Source organism: Scedosporium apiospermum (assembly GCF_000732125.1).
Source record: "Scedosporium apiospermum strain IHEM 14462 chromosome Unknown SEQ_SAPIO_0044, whole genome shotgun sequence".
Taxonomy (NCBI): domain Eukaryota; kingdom Fungi; phylum Ascomycota; class Sordariomycetes; order Microascales; family Microascaceae; genus Scedosporium; species Scedosporium apiospermum.
This window is the reverse complement of record NW_015971745.1, coordinates 153,443-169,749: the sequence shown is the minus strand read 5'-3', so window position 1 is coordinate 169,749 and position 16,307 is coordinate 153,443. Positions and strand designations below refer to the sequence as shown.

General features: G+C 53.6%; 3 protein-coding genes across 3 annotated transcripts; 1 reads left to right on the top strand and 2 right to left on the bottom strand.

Annotated features, from left to right (window-relative positions):
• Positions 1 to 1,730: 1,730 nt before the first annotated feature.
• SAPIO_CDS0897 (uncharacterized protein) lies at positions 1,731 to 7,941 on the top strand (the record flags this gene model as incomplete). Its single annotated transcript, XM_016783577.1, has 5 exons — positions 1,731 to 1,999; positions 2,065 to 2,454; positions 2,532 to 4,068; positions 4,569 to 7,663; positions 7,761 to 7,941. The coding sequence occupies 5 exons, from the start codon at positions 1,731 to 1,733 to the stop codon at positions 7,939 to 7,941; spliced, it is 5,472 nt and encodes a 1,823-aa protein (XP_016645851.1).
• Positions 7,942 to 8,478: 537 nt separating this feature from the next.
• On the bottom strand, positions 8,479 to 12,075 carry SAPIO_CDS0896 (uncharacterized protein; the record flags this gene model as incomplete). The annotated part of the gene is made up of 5 exons (XM_016783576.1): positions 8,479 to 9,523; positions 10,070 to 10,401; positions 10,490 to 10,702; positions 10,772 to 10,811; positions 10,874 to 12,075. 5 exons carry the CDS (start codon positions 12,073 to 12,075, stop codon positions 8,479 to 8,481), a joined length of 2,832 nt encoding a protein of 943 aa, XP_016645850.1.
• Positions 12,076 to 12,359: 284 nt separating this feature from the next.
• Positions 12,360 to 13,369, bottom strand: SAPIO_CDS0895 (uncharacterized protein; the record flags this gene model as incomplete). Its single annotated transcript, XM_016783575.1, has 3 exons — positions 12,360 to 12,886; positions 12,965 to 13,067; positions 13,187 to 13,369. 3 exons carry the CDS (start codon positions 13,367 to 13,369, stop codon positions 12,360 to 12,362), a joined length of 813 nt encoding a protein of 270 aa, XP_016645849.1.
• Between the last annotated feature and the right edge of the window lie 2,938 nt (positions 13,370 to 16,307).

Below are 16,307 nucleotides of genomic sequence, written 5' to 3'. Positions count from 1 at the left end.
ACTGACACTGACGAAGTCGAGCCATCGCCATATTAATCGTCGCCACGTTGGCTAGCTAAACTAAGCCTGCGGCCCGCTCCTTCGATCCTTCGAAGGTGGCCGGTTCTCTGATTGTTGGCATGGTTTTTACTCGCTAGCTAGGAAGGCTGGCCTGGTCTCTGGAGATTGCGAACTGGAATGTGGATGGATTCCTGGTCGCATATACGGACGGCCTTTGCGAGACGTTGGGTGCAGGACACCGCCTGGCCTCGAGTTGGAAGAATTGGAATACAGGGGCTCTCTTTGATCCTTTGGGGATCCTTCGCGGGGCATTCGATTTATCTTGAGCTCCATTGCCTCTAAAGTCCTTGCCTGAACACGGAGCCTGATGGCGAGCCTGGCCTGGATGGCTTGCCGACGCCAGAATGCAGTAACGCTCGGAATGGCCTGGGAGCATAGTAATAGCCAGCCCATGCGGACCAGAAGGGCTCTGTCCTCCCCTAGTTCAATTGGGTAAATTGGTGCGATAATCGAGGTCCTCCATGATCGCGAACCGGAAATGTCCAATGTTCGTCGCGCAAACAAAAATATGCAGGAGTCTGTTTCGCACAGTTCTTGGCTGCTCGAGACATCGAGTGCTGATGTCGCAGTTTGCAGCAAGGGACACAGACGCTCAAGAAAATTCTCTGAAACTCGGAGTGTGTCGCGCCCCTGCCAGCACGAACGTCCAATGCAACCTTCTAACACCGACTGGTATCCAAGATCGCCCCAGCCTCACTGACGTTTGGCGCATCGACCATGTGTCTCTGGTCTATCCTCTGGTCATGGCGACCCTTCAAACGGCCCCAATTCCATCATCCATTGTGATTGAGCTATATTTCCCTTCTCCCCCTCTTCGTCCATACCCCTGCTCCTACTCTTGTGCTTTGCTGCCCACCCCTTTTACCCAATCTGGCAATGTGACGTCTGCTTGGACTTTTATCATTGGCCAACTCTAATAAGAAAATCGCTTCCGATGACCGGAAAGTTCCCACAGTTCAACACATCCTCTGGGGATCTCCCTTGGCAGTTCCTGGATTGAATCCTTCAGATGATCGTCGCAGAAGTGGTCGACCTGCCCTTTTGTGGGATCGCTTTTCTTGTTTGCACCTCTGCCAATGCTACGCCTCGACTACCTCTGTTCTCCGCATCGATGATTACCATGGCAGTGTATTTTAGCGTTCTCATGCGAATTTCTACTCACTGTAACGGTAGTACCAGTAGAATTCTCTCCCATTGAGTGTAGTATTACGAAGTACTAGTGTCTAGACCGGGATCTTGTCTTACTCTCAGCCTGGTGATGGGAGCCCCTTGACGAGCCGTCCCTCTTCTCTCGGTATGCCCCCCCGGGCGAAGACGGGGTATGTCTCTGACATTTGGACCATGCGGGAATTGGGAAGGATTCTAACCCCAACTCCCTGGTCTCCGCTTGGGAAGGCTTGCCATCGTGAAATGGGTGTATAAGTGAAGGCCCCGGCCCATTCCTTCCCCCCATGGAAACATCCGTCCCATCTCGGTTTTTCGTTTCTTTCTCCTGTTTGGTGACTTTTCCTTCGACACCTTTCGTTCGTTTCTTCTGTGATCTTGGTTCTCTTGAGACCAAGTCACTCTTTTTCTTGGACTCGGTGCCTTCTTCTTTTTGTCAACCCTTCTCTTCAACACGGGGCCGGAACCCTGACCGTTCTTCATATTCTTTTCTTTCTCTGCCCGCTATGACCCGGTTCAGTTCCCTCCTCGCGGCATGCCTTGTGGCGCCGCTGGCTCTTGCTAGCCCTTTTGTGTCTCATCAAGATGGAAAGGCGGGTGGTTCTGGAGCCCAGATAGTCCGAAACGTACCTGAGCCTGTTGTTCACAGGGACGGGCGCCTGGTCTCGAGGGAACCTGGTGCGCCTATGGTTAGGCGGAATGGTCTTGTGGCGAGGACTGATACGAGATCTGTCAGTCTTGAACAGACACTTGAAAATGAGCCATTGTTCAATAGGTAATATGCCACTCCTGTCTTCATTTTATTTGGCAACGGGCCATTAACTTAACATGGTTTAATAGTTCCGACATCACCCTCTTTACCGGCCCCTCAATTGAAGTAGTCTGCACGAGGTGCTGCTCCAAAGGAAGTGTGGAAGCGACCTTCCCTTCCGACCTCAACGACATTGTCAACCCCAAATTCCGAATCGATCTCGTGGGTGTCGAGGCCCTCGTTGAGCTGGACGTAGTTGTCTCCGCTCAAAGCAACTTTCAAGTTCCGCTACTTAAACTTCCTCCTGGGCTCGCCAACATTGAGCTGCCTGGATTCAAGGCTGGTCTCTTCATCGATCTCGTCCTCCTCTTTGAGCTCTCTGCCGAAGTTGATCTTAGTGGTGGATTTTATCTCAAGATTCCTGATGGATCTTTCTTTGAGATTGATATCACCGCTGAAGGCCTCCACTCTGAAGATTTGTATGAACAACAACCCCTTTTCAAAAATTTGGTTACTGGAAAGGAAAGGAAGGAAATTAACACGATTTCTGTCATAGCACCGGTGTCGTCTCGAAGCCTCTGCCAATCACCATCAACAAGAACAACACCCAAGTCGATATAAAAGTGGATCTTCAACTCAAAGCCTCTCTTGGAATCGGTGGAGGAACCGACCAAGGGGTGTCTGTCCCTGGTCTAGGCGAAGTTGGTATCCCATTCGTCGATCTCCCCAACATCGGCGCCGGAGCCGAGGTCGGCGCCTTCATCAACATCGTCGAGTTCATCGGCAACGTCGCTCCCACGAACTCTTGCGCTCTGGAGGCCGTCCCCGAGATCAACGTCAACATCGGCACCTTCGCCCAGGTCGGCGTCTCCTTCCTGGACAATTTCGTGGGTCTCGAACCCTCCGCCACCACGACCCTTTTCGTGCTTCCGCTGCCTACTGCGTGCATCGTGCCGCTCGGCCAGCCGGTCCCGATTAGGTCTTTGCCTTTGGCTACGGAACGTCAATGCGTCGCGACCCCGGCGGCTTCAAATGTTCTCCCCATAGGCTCCGGTTCGTCGAGGACCTTGACTGCCGGCGAGCCCGTCACCACAATCCATATTACGAGGACATCTACTCTCCAACGTACCATCCATACCTACGAGGCCGAGACCCCCAAACTCGTGGGTCGCACCCTCGGAGCCGAAGGGGTTATTACGCAGCTTACGGCTGTCGCTTGCGCCACGGCTGCCGTAGTCTGTCCCATCGAGCTCAGGACAACCGTCACCTACGAAGCTACTGTCTGCCCGCCTGCCGCTACGCAGGCCCGTGGTTGCTTCGCGGGCATCACGGATGCTTCGACGTTTGTGCCTACTTCGGTGGTTAATGCCGTCACTAGGGAGCAGCAGCAGCAGCCCACTGGCACGACTGTGACTGATGTCAGCGAGACTGTTGCCAGCGAGACCGTCGATCCTACCGCCGTCATTACAACCGCGGTCCCTCCACCTCTCGGGCTCTCTACTATCACGCGCGGGCTTGACGGTCAGCAGTCTGTCGAAGCTCCGGCCCCGCCTCTCGGTCTTTCTACTCTTACTGTTGTCCCTGGCGTCATTCCTACTCCGGGAAATTCGGCGCAGGCTAGTGGAACAAATGCCGTACTTGCTCCAGCTGTCTCTAGTCCTGTCCCTCCGCTTGGTCTCTCTACCATCACCATTGTCCCGGCAGCGGGGAATGCAGCTCAAGTCAGCGGGTCAAGCGCGGTGGTTCCTCCGCCTGGTTCTTCTCCTGCTCCTCCACCTGGCTCCTCCACCCTCTCTGTCATCCCAAGCGCCATTCCCGCGCCGGAGAGTGCGGCGGAATTTAGCGGATCGAGAGCGGTGTTTGCTCCTGATGCCTCTGCTCCTGCCCCTCCTGTTGGTTTCTCCACCCTCACAGTTGTCCCTGGCGTAGTCCCCGTCGTCGAAAATGCGGCTGCGGCTCAGGTTAGTGACACTGCTCCCGCTCCACCTCTTGGCCTCTCTACTATTACGACGCTTGCCGGCCCCGTCCCCAGTGCGGGAGCGCAGGGCGCTGCTGCTCAGCAGTCGCCGGTTCAGGTCGCTGGTGCGCCGAGGGTCGGGGGGAGTCTTCTTGCTTTGGTGGCGGCTTTGGCGGCGGTTGTGATGATATAGTGGGAGCGTATACTTTCTTGAGTATCCTCTTTTTATTTTCGTTATTTTTCTCTTGTTTTTGTATTAGTATCATATTTTCCGTTGTAGATATCTAGTTATAAGCCTTCTCCAAGATGCAGAAGATGAAGAAAATGGTACCAGACAATACTCGAAAATGCACTGAATAGAATCGTGGAATTAAGTCGCCGTATGTACCTTCCACATCTCGGCGTAGAAGCTGGGTTTCTCGGGAAATCTGCGGATCAATTGAACATGTTCCCACCGCCTTCCTAATTTCAACCTACTGGAGCTTCTCGCTTTTCTGCCACTTCCAGCCAACTCCCGCCCGCTTTTCGACTTTTTTTTTTCTTCTTTTATCTGACCTTTTTTCTTCGTCTAAAATCCCCATCGACGGACGTCGTCACAATACCCCATACCATCTGTCCCTAACGGAATCCTCACAGATGGCTGATCTTTTTGACGTTTTCGCGGCCGACCCTCAATCCGACGATGAGTCCGGTTCCGAGGAAGCCCCCGTTGCGGTCGCACCGCCCACAGACAAGCGCAAGAAGCGTAGGGCCGACGGTGCGATAAAGAACGGCAGTTCCCCACAGTCGACCCAATCCGCGCCGACAAAATCATCCAGAGATAGTGCTCCCGCCTCGGACGAGCACGACGACAAGCGACGCAAGAAGGAAGATGAGAAGCCCGTCCTGACAGATACATTCGAGACGGCAGCATCTCGCGAGGTCGCTGCGGCCGAGTCCTTGGTCACGACCGAGACCGAAGAGGGCTCCCTCGTTCTTTCCCACAATATCCAGCATCAGGTTGCCCTACCGCCGGACCTCGACTACGAGTACGTGCCGCTATCCGAACACAAACCCCCGGCCGAGCCCGCGAGGACGTGGAATTTCAAGCTCGATCCTTTCCAGAGTCTTGCGGTGGCGTCAATCGAGCGGGATGAGAGCGTGTTGGTTTCGGCGCATACGTCGGCTGGAAAGACGGTTGTTGCGGAGTATGCTATTGCGCAGTGCTTGAAGCGGAATCAGCGAGTCATCTACACGAGTCCGATCAAGGCCCTCAGTAACCAAAAGTATCGAGATTTTGATGCCATCTTCGGCGACGTAGGCTTGATGACGGGTGATATCACGATTAACCCTACGGCTTCGTGTCTGGTAATGACGACGGAGATTTTGCGGTCTATGTTGTACAGAGGTTCCGAGATTATGCGCGAGGTTGCCTGGGTCGTTTTCGATGAGGTGCATTATCTTCGCGAGAAGACGAGAGGTGTCGTGTGGGAGGAGACCATCATCTTGCTCCCCGACAAGGTCCGCTACGTCTTCCTCTCCGCCACCATTCCCAACGCTTTCCAATTCGCCGAGTGGATAGCCAAGATCCACCACCAGGCCTGTCACGTCGTATATACCGACTTCCGACCTACACCCCTGCAAAACTACTTCTTCCCTGCCGGCCATGACGGAATATATCTCGTCGTGGACGAAAAGAGGAATTTCAAGGAGCAAAACTTCAATAAGGCCATGGCGCTGGTCGAGCAGAAGAAGAAGGAGAGCGAAGAGCGGCCCGGTGGCGGCGGCGGCGGCGGCAAGGGTAAGAACAAGGGTAGGAAGGGACGCAACGAGGTGGCCGATAGCAAGTCAGACATCAGCAAGGTCATCAAGATGATTATTCGCAAGAAGTTCGACCCCGTCATTGTCTTCAGCTTCAGCAAGCGAGAATGCGAGAGCCTTGCCCTCTCGATATCCAACATTTGTTTCAATAACGACTCGGAGAAGAAGATGGTGCAGCGCGTCTTCTCCAATGCCGTCATGAGCTTGGCCGAGGCCGATCGCGATCTTCCGCAGATTGCCAACCTTCTCCCCCTTCTGGAGCGAGGCATTGGCGTGCATCACTCTGGCTTGCTTCCTATTTTGAAGGAGACCATTGAAATTCTCTTCCAGGAGTCCCTCGTCAAGGTTCTCTTCGCAACTGAGACGTTCTCTATCGGTCTAAACATGCCTGCCAAGACCGTCGTGTTCACGCAAGTCACAAAGTGGGATGGTATTAAGAGACGCCCTCTCACCCCCGGCGAGTATGTCCAGATGTCTGGCCGTGCTGGTCGTCGTGGTCTTGATGCTCGAGGTATTGTGATTATGATGATTGATGAGTCTATGGAGCCGGAGGTCGCCAAGGAGATTGTCGTGGGAGAACAGGAGAGGCTAAACTCTGCCTTCTACCTCGGCTACAACATGGTGCTGAACCTTCTGCGTATCGAGGCCGTTTCGCCAGAGTACATGCTGGAGCGTTGTTTCTTCCAGTTCCAGAACGCTGCTAGTGTGCCCGCCCTGGAGAAGGAGCTCATGTCGCTGCAGCTCGACCGCGACGGATTGATGATCCCCGACGAGTCGACCATGAAAGAATACTACAACCTGCGAAAGCAGATCAACTCGTATACCCAAGACATGCGAGCCGTCATCCAGCATCCCGCGCACTGTTGGGAATTCTTACAGCCCGGCCGCCTTGTGCGCATTTACGACCCTAAATTTACGGGAGACGAGGGTGACGTTCTCGAGACGCGCGATTTCGGCTGGGGTATTGTTGTCAACTCCATGGATCGTCGCCGTAATAAGATTGGCGGCAACGACGATTACCCGCCTCAGGAGTCCAAGATGATAGACGTTCTTATGAATGTGCCCGCCGATACGGACACCAACTTTGTTTTCCCCAGCGGCGACTTGGCCCTACCTAAGGGGATCAGCCCTGAGCGTCCTGGAGAGAAGACACGGTTCGAGCGAATTCCCTGCCTCCTCACCTGCATTCAGTCGATTAGCCAGATCCGGCTTTTCATGCCCAAGAACATCGACTCGCCTAGTGAGCGAGCCAACCTCCGGAAAGCACTCAGCGAAGTGCAGCGAAGGTTCCCCGACGGAGTGCCGATCCTCGACCCGCTCGAGAACATGGACATCACCGACGACTCCTTCAAGCAGCTCCTCCGCAAGATCGAAGTTCTCGAGTCCCGTCTCCTAGCGAACCCCCTCCACGGCTCGCCCGAGCTACCCAAGCTCTGGGAGCTCTACCGCCGCAAGCTCAAGCTCACGGACAAGATCAAGGAGACGAAGATGTCCATCGCCAAAGCCCACAGCATCGTGCAAATGGAAGAGCTCAAGTCCCGCAAGCGCGTCCTCCGCCGCCTCGGCTTCATCAATGAGGCCGAGGTCGTGCAGCTCAAGGCGCGCGTCGCCTGCGAGATCTCGTCGACCGAGGGCCACGAGTTGCTCCTCTCGGAGCTCCTCTTCGAGCGCTTCTTCAACGAGATGACGCCCGAGATGTGCGCGTCCGTGCTCAGCTGCTTCGTCTTCGACGAGAAGGTCAACGCACCGGCGCTCAGGGAGGCCCTGGCGAAGCCGTACGCGGAGATTGTGGCCAAGGCGAGGATCATTGCGAGGGTGAGCCAGGAGAGTAAGCTTGATATGGACGAAGAAGCGTATGTGGAGAAGCTGAAGTGGCAGTTGATGGAGCTTGTTTATGCGTGGGCTGAGGGTCGTCCGTTTGCGGAGATTTGGTAAGTTTTTCCCCCTTCTTTTTCTTGCCCTCTATTCTTTCTTCGATGTCCCCTCTTTACCCGTTCAGACGAGTTAGTTTCTAACAAATTTCTTTAGCAAAATGGCGGACGTCTACGAGGGCTCCATTATCCGCCATTTCCGCCGCCTCGAGGAATTGCTTCGCCAAATGGCCCAGGCCGGCAAGGTAATGGGCAGCGAGGAGCTGACTCAAAAGTTTGAAGAGAGTCTGAACAAGATCAGGCGCGACATTGTCGCTGCCCAGAGCTTGTATCTGTAATCTTTCAGATATCACTATGGACTGAACATCGTGTGAGCGTGTGAGCAAAAGAGTGGAAAAAAAAGAATGGAAGGGCATAGCCTTCTTTTGAGGAACAAACAAAAGGTGATGGAGCGTCTTGTCAACGAAGGGCTCGTTTGGCACAGCTCTGTGTGCAGGAATTTCCTTGAGTTTGTCTGTGTGTAGATAATGATACCTTGATGAGTTCTTTTACTATGCACTATGCAGTGTATATAGACTTTATTCTTTCCTACACTCTGGTTTGTATGGGACGAATCTTTTATTGATATTAGTTTTGTGGGATCTTGGAATCCCCATGCTAAGGTATAAATTGAAAAGTAATGTATGCGCCCCCTTGCCATTGTATCCTTGACGCCGTTTCTCTTGAATGCTTCGATCTATGCCGAGTCGATGTGTTCGTGTCGTGCATAATACAAAATGCCGCCTATTAAAGCCCCGTATTCATACAAAAAGGGTCCCATTTCCGATGGTCATAAACGTCGTCGATGATTCCTCCCGGTGCACTTGAAACCATAATCACTGGGCCTCACCGGATATGGTCTTAAACAAACCGATGATAACACTAACCAGGACGCCAAAAAATACCGCCACCTGCCTCCTCTTGGACCAGAGGCCCCCCTCCCTCAACAACCACGCCATGCTCGCCATCGGCATGAAGAACCCGGTAACGATCCCCTGCAAAAACACATCCAGCACGTCGCCGATGGCATTCGCGCCTCCTCCACCGCCGCCGGTCAAGTGGTCCTCGCCCGTGGTATCTTCCTGGCCCGTACCGTTATTATCGATCCAGGCATCCTCCATATCGAGCAGGGTATCGTGACTGGGCATGGTATCAGGCGTGTGTCTCGCCTCGTGAATCGATCGAAACTGTAGCCGCAGCTGATTCACTTCGCCAGCAGAAAACCCCGAATCCAGCAGCCTATCGAAACCTCTCCTCCGTCTCCTGGTACTACCCGCCCCGCCATCATGCTGCTGATGCTGCTGTCCTTCCGAGGAAGAAGAAGACGCATGTGCCGCAGAATCCGAAGGAGGCAACTTCGACGTCCGCGCCTCCTCTTCCAGGTCCGAAGGCGAAAGCACGTCGCCGATGGAACAGTTGAGAAAAATGCGCTCCGACGGCGTGGACTTGCCCTTGTTCCGCGGGTCGAGCGCCGAGGCAAGAGAGGTCGAGTCGGGCTTGAGGATGCGACCTTGGTGGATGAAGCGGAGGCGGCGGCGCGAGAGCGTCGGGATAGAGGTCCGGATGAGGAGCTTGAGGGATGCGAGAGACGTTGTGCGGGGGGAGGGGATGTCGAGGGGGAGGTCGGGGTGGGAGGTTGAGAAGCGGATTGTTAGGAGGAGTGGTGGGGGGTCCATTTTGATGTGTAAGGTTTGTTGCTTAAAATTCTGCTGTTTTTGGGTAATAATCTCGGTCTTGGTAGGTTCGAGGAAGACTCCAGAGGGCGAGGAGAGTTTTACGGGTCGGTGGACGTTGGATAGGTGGTTTTTGGTTGGTTGCTCTTGAAGCTTGGGAGCTTGGGAGCTTGAAGTTCGAAGAGATGAGGTTGAAGCTGGCGTGAGCCTGAGGTGTGAGATTAGATAAGCAGAGCTGAAGTGTTTGAGTGCATGCATCAATCCACCCCATGGGGTGTCAGATGCAAATTCGACAGTCGCGTAGCGCCAGAACGCGACTTCCTCCCATCTCAGTCCATCATCATCATGAGCATGAAAAGAAAACAATTCATTACTAGGCTTTCATAACCCATGATCTCATAACTAACTCCTGATCCTCATTCCCTTTTACTACTCGTAATCTTGCCCTCGTGTCTTTTCTCGGGTATCATCAACTCATTGTCCCTGTCCATGCTGCTTCCTTCCAAACGCCGACCCTAAAGGTACAAAAGAAAAGAAACGAGAATGACAAAGGAGTGTGGACAATGGCAAAAGAAAAGTAGAAAACTAACAAAAGGAGCGTGGTTGCCGACAAAGGAAAAGGTTGTTAAAATGAGCGGAACGTCCGAATGGACTTAAAACAAATGAAAAAGAAAGAGGGGGGGAACGAAAAGGAAACGAGAAAACGAAAGTGAGGAACGGTTTTCTCGCCGCGCCAACAACAACATCAACTCACAACACGGCCGGAGGCTCCTCTCCCCACATCTTTTTGTAAGTACGAGCTCGATGCGCCTGGATCCGGTGTGTCTCAATGTTGGCCTCCCAATCGGCCAGTCGTTGCCTGTAAATCCTGCGCAACATGTCGCCGAAGAGACCGTTTACGCCGTCGGCCTTCTTGGCGGAGACCTCGGAGTAATCGGTAGCGGCGAACGACGCGGCCATGAATTCCCCGTGCTGTCTGGACAGTCGGTGACGAGCGGGGACCAGAAGATCGCGCTTTAGGGCTACGACGTGAATTGGTAGAGGGTGGCACGTGGCCGCCCTGATGGTGTCCTTGTTGGCGGCCCACTGAAGAAGAGGAAACAGTAGTTAGTAGCTGGAAGCAGAAGAAGAAGGGACAATAAGGGTATATGGGGAAAGATCTCTGGTTACTTACCCAACGCAGTGGTCCGAGGAGTGTACACGGGAAAGATGCATCCGAGCAGATAATGACGGCGTCCCAACCAGCGGTGTTCAAGAGATGGATGGTGTCGACTTTGTCGAGGGGGGCATCCCAGAGCGTGACCTTGATCCTGCGGGTGTCGATAGCCATTTCGGTCTCGTGGGAGATCTTCTTCTCGACCATTCTCTTTAGACGACTGAGGCTCCACTGAAGCGATGTCTGGTTAGCATCTGGCTCTCTTTTCAACGACTCTGGGTTTTTTTTGGCTGAACTTACTTTTCCGGCAGCGTCGACCCAACGGCCATTTACCTGGGTCCTGTTTGACAAAACGTTGGCGTCAACTTTGCAAAAACAACTCGAGGGCGGAAAATTTCTTACAGGATCAATGAGGTGATGCCAATTTCGGCCTCTCCAACTAGCAGGATGTTATACTCCTGCGCAGGAAGCTCAGGCATGGGCTCGGGCACGTCGTCGGGAACTGGAAGACCCAGCACTGTGATCTGGCCCGGTGTGGCGTCTGGACGCGGCAGAACGTGATCTTGAACCGTCGACGCATCGATTGGCTGGCGTCGACTAGCAGAATGGGCTCTCTCCTTTCCTTTCTCGTGTGAATGGCCCTGCTCTGTGACAAATTGAACCTGGGTTGCTGATGACGGGAGTGGAGGTAGAGGCTTAGTCAAATCCGGCGCATCAAGTGGTGCTAGCTCCCAACTGCCCGGCTCAACTGGTTCAAAAATGTCAGCCATCGCTTGGGCGAGCCTCAGAGTGTCCACTTGAGACCTCTGAGGACGCGGTCGCGGAGGCAGGGGGGGAGGTTGGGGCTTAGGGGGTGGAACTCGTCCGTCGAACCCATTTGGAGAGGACGGGTACGCATCAGCGATGGGTGGAAGATGCAGCTTGGGAGGAGCAGAGTCCGTATGGGCTGGAGCCCAGTTGTCTGATGCTAGTCGGGAAGATTGACCGACATCTTGTTCGGGAAACACCAAATGCGGAAACCGCTCTTGGCGGAGTGCTCGACCGAGGTTTTGTTGCTGTCCCTCGCTGCAAAATCGCAGGTGCGGCTGCCCCTGGCCCTGGTTGATGGCGACATCGTGAGGGGAAGGAGAGGGAGCGTAGTACCTTTCCTCCGGAGATGGCTGTGAGAATAGGGGCCAGATATGGTGCTGGGCCGGCTCCCGGTGATGGTACACCCGACGGTGCGAGGTCTGGGAGGCGTTGTGCAAGGAGCTTTGGGAGGGGTTTTGCGGTTGAGAACTACAGCTGCAGCTTTGCTGGCTAGACATGCTCGGATTGTGCCCTTGCTGCTGGTTTGGAGTGCTGGGGCCAGGTCCTTGCTGCAGGGCTGGGAATCTGGGGCCAGGGCCTTGATTCTGGGCGAGGTTACCGTCGCGGAAGCCCTGCTCATGCAGTTGGGTCTGATAGTAGCCTTGGACGACGCCTTGATGTGGCTGGAAGTCTTCGTTAGGACTGTATGGGCTTGCCGGAGCTCGAAACTCGCCAGGGCATTCCCCTTGGGCCGCCTGATGGGCAAACTGATGCCCATCAGGCATCATGGGAATCTGGTCATCCCACCTGCTCATCTTTGGTCGACGATTCTTGTGTGGATGTGGATATGAATATGGGGTTTTGACAAAATAAGAATGACTGAAGGTGTGGTGTGAGGTTTGTGTATGAGGGAGAAAGAAGGCAAAAAAAAAAAAAAAAAGCACTCGAGGGTTTGTGGGCGGATGGAAGAAGTTTGTTGTGGTCTCGGTAAGTCGAAGTTAGATTTTAAGGAAACGACGCTTTGAACACGGGTCCTGGGGATGGAAGAGCGCGTCGTTGTTGTGTTTGTGTGCCCAGGACCGAGTCATGAGTGACGAGTTTAGGGCACCTCCTTCGAGCCACCGCCCGAAGAATCCCCTTGCGTGTTGTCGCTACTGGAGCAAGCCGTCTGTTGACCAGAACCCGGGGGCTTCGAGGCAGTCGGCTGCTCCTTCCCTTTGGAAAGAGCTTTCTCATCTTGATGTGTCGGGCCTGTGTCGATGTCGGCATGGACTCCTCCCTTCGAGTCGTTGTCACTGTCTTTTTGGTTATCCTTCTTCAAATCCTTGACACTCTTGCTTCCATCACTTCCAAGGATGAAATTGACAGAACCTGAGATCGCGTCCTCCTCTGACCCAGTGGCCTTTGAACCCTGGGTCTCCTGGCCGTCCTGCCTCTTACCGCTACTGTTTGACGCGAGCGATGCAAGACCACTAAAGGTCGGATCCTGGCCGGTAGTCTCGGCCGTATACGGGACGCCACCAGTCGGAGGTAGAGGAAACAGGTGACCCTGGACGTTCATGGTCGCTCGATCCCGCTCGGCGAACTCCTCCGGATTGGCCACCATCGGAGAGTTGTGCGTCTTGTCTATTTCCAAGGCAACGTTAGGCACCACATTAAGTTATGGAATCTGAGACGAGCATAACCAGGCCTCGTGTGGCTTACCATACTCTCCATAAGAAGAATCGCTATCCGAAGACGATAGAGCGGCGTAGTTAATGATCTTGTCGCCGATACCTGGAAGATTATCCGCCAAGTCCTCAGGAGTCTGAGGGACGTTGATCGTTAGCATCTTAGCTGGAACCAGAAGCGAGCGAATCCAAACAACATTGTGAACTGAGAGCATGGGTAAAGGGAAAAACAATAGGGGATATTGTGACAACTCACATTTTCTGCCGGGGGTGGGATCGAGTCTGGCAGAGTCTCTAGCCAAAGCTTAACGGCTTCGTTATTCTCGTCCCGGTTTTCCAGTTCCTCTTGTGCCTCCTGAGGCGCTTCAGTAGCCTGAGGAGCTTCAGCAGCTTGACGAGCTTCGGCAGCTTGAACTTGAGCTAGCCAATCTTGGGGCATTCGACGAACTCGGCCAATTCGGATAACTTGGGAACGTACAGGGTCCCAGTACGCAACGGTCCCCTGTTTGGGCTTGAGGTCTTCGATGTCACGAAGGGGTTTGGGATCTTCAGGGCCTTGACACTCCTCGCAAGTTCCTTCGCAGTCGTCACGACTATCGGGAGCTTTGTCTGAGTTACCTATTTGAGTGTGGATATGAGCCTGACAAATGACGAGGGAATTGGGAGAAGCCTCTCGTGGGTGGACACGTTCGGCTGTTTAGTGCTTGGGGAACTAGGGGATAGGGGATTGAGGAACTGCCAAGGCTGTTCAAGGGAAAGGGGAGATGGCCACGAATAAAAGATGAAAGGGGATGGACGATCGAGACAATGCTGTCTCGCTCGACGACAATGGATTCTTGAGGAAGAACAGAGGGGATTCGATGCTTCGATGATGCTTGGGGAGGGTGAAATGTGAGAATGGGATGGGGATAGAGAAGTCTGAGTTCTTGGAGTCGGACGCGTTTTTGTTTTGAACTTGAGAAGAAACAAAGCTTTGTGTGTTGGGCCAAGGGAAAAAGATCCTAGGGCTTTCTCAAAGCTCTTGCCATTCTGTTTCTTGGTCTGTGAGGGGATGGCGATTGCGATCATCATCATTATCATCATCATCATCGTGGGAGCGTGCGTCTGGTGTGTCCTGAAAGGACTCCGCGAGGCCGGACCGGGTCACTAAGGCGGAGCAATCATGGAACAAATCACCATGGCAAGGACATGCTAGAGCCTGTGCGATGTCAAGCTGGGCTTAAGGAAGAGCATTATCACAAAAGACCAGTGCAGCATTCAATCATCCATTGTTCAATCAGTGTGGAAAGAGAGGATTGTCCTCTCTCCTTTCTACTGAGGGTCATTTACACATAGGTCAATTGTATGGGTCAAAGAAGTGGTGTCAGACATTGAGGATCACAGTATCCATTCACTGGAGAGGATCACTTGCAGAAACAGATGGGAGAGCAGATATGGGTGAGGGCATATTGTATTGATTTTATGTCTACTAAAAAGCACCTCGCAATATGCAACAAGACAGTTGGAGAGGGATCAGGCGCCTGTGGTTTATATTCCCTCGGCCGTGTGGCTAAAGGACTCTATAGGACGTTAAATAACCCCGTGGTGACTTCGGCAACCCGAGACAGCATTGTCGCGGATACGCCGACACACAGATCTTGAGCTAACGGCGCATCCGCCGAACGAGAAGATGGGGCCGGAAGCAGGAGTCCGTGTCGAGGCAGCTTGATAGACAATAACGCCAACCGCAAGCCTAGGGACAAATTGAGGCAGAAGCCCCTACCAAGTTCTACATGGATATTGTTGTGTCAACCTACTAAACACCGGCAGGGCGGTAGAGGCGCAGGCGAAGAAACGAAACTGATTCGCAAGCTATAGAGAGACGCGAACCGAACCACTGCTTCGGTTTCGTTGCCGGGATGCGCCATGGCTTGAGCTGAAGTGAAGACGCCTCCAGATCAAAGAGGGTTGCCCAGCTACTCCAGCGGAGGGGGAGGCGCGGGAGAAGGCGCGAGAGCCGGAGAGGAAGAAGCAGGACCCGACGAAGAAGAGGCGGGACCAACGGAGGTAGAAGTGTTGTCACTACGAGGACTCCGAGAATGCTTCGCGGTATCGCCGCCACCAGAAGAAGAAACCTTCCGCTTTGGGGCCATGATGAGGAAACGAGCAAGAAAAAAAACGACAAAGGAAAAGGGGGCAGAGCGACGTAACAGCGAACTAGAAGGGGCGTCGCTACAAGGTGTAAAGGAGGTGAGAACCAAGAAGAAAGGAGGCCGCGGGTACTACCTGGTGAAGGGACAGTTGGAAATTATTGTGATTGATATATATATTTTTCTTCTTTGCTTCGAAAGAAGCGGAGGGGTCAGGGGACGGCCGGAGTCGCAGGGAAGTCGAGTGCCTTACGACCTTGAAAAAGAAAAAGAAAAAAGAAAAAAGGGTTTCGAAGAGAGGGTTCGAGCCTTTTTATATTTGACAACGAGGGCCCCCGATCAGTAACGCCGCGGCGAGAAAGGCACGATGCCGAACAGTCTCGCGAAGCACCTTGGGCCACAGCCCCATGGTGAATTACCTTCTCATAGAAACCTTCTCCGCCATCTACAGGCCAAGACGTATGTACTGATCCCCATGGCGGCGATCTCATACATAGGTCTATATATGATATATAGCTCCAAAGTCCCGGCCGTCGTGAACTGCCGGGGCTTCGGCGACCTGGGGACTACGCGATTCAGATTTGGGACATCTCTGTCTCTAGTCTGCTCAAGCTGTCGGTGCTATTCTCTTCTAGTGGCACGGTAATTGCCGCCGTGCTGGTGGGGTACGATGACCTCCTGGGTGTTTTTATTTGGATAACTATTTCAGGAGAAGTGAGAGTTCGTCGGCGTGAGAGAATGCAGACAGCGCGTGCACGAACCGACAGACTTAACACAAGCCCAGGTGACTGTGGCAGCGTCTGGCACCTGGTGCCGGGAGAAACAAGGGGCGCAGGAGAACCCCCACATCCTCCCAGACGGCGATAGAATGTTTGGCAGCCAGCGTGGGGGGGACGGGACGCTTGCAGAACGAGGAGGTGCAGGATCAGTATTGGGACCGAAGGGAGGGAGGGGAAGGAGGCACCATCGCTTCCATCCTTGCCGCTAATAGGATCCCTAGGGGGAAAGACGGGATCAAGAAACTCAATGTTATGGTCGATGTTGCTATATAGCTACAGCTCGTCTGCGGCGCGTGTGCGCTCATGTTCTTTCTCCTTCGGTTAGCTTTGCTGCTGGCTAACCACAGTCCGGGACCGCAGTATAAAGAAGAAGGTATATAGAGTAAAATAATAATATTATTATTTCAGGAGGTACCACACCGATAGGAACAGAAAACCGCCGGAGTAAACGCAGCAAGAGATACGCTTG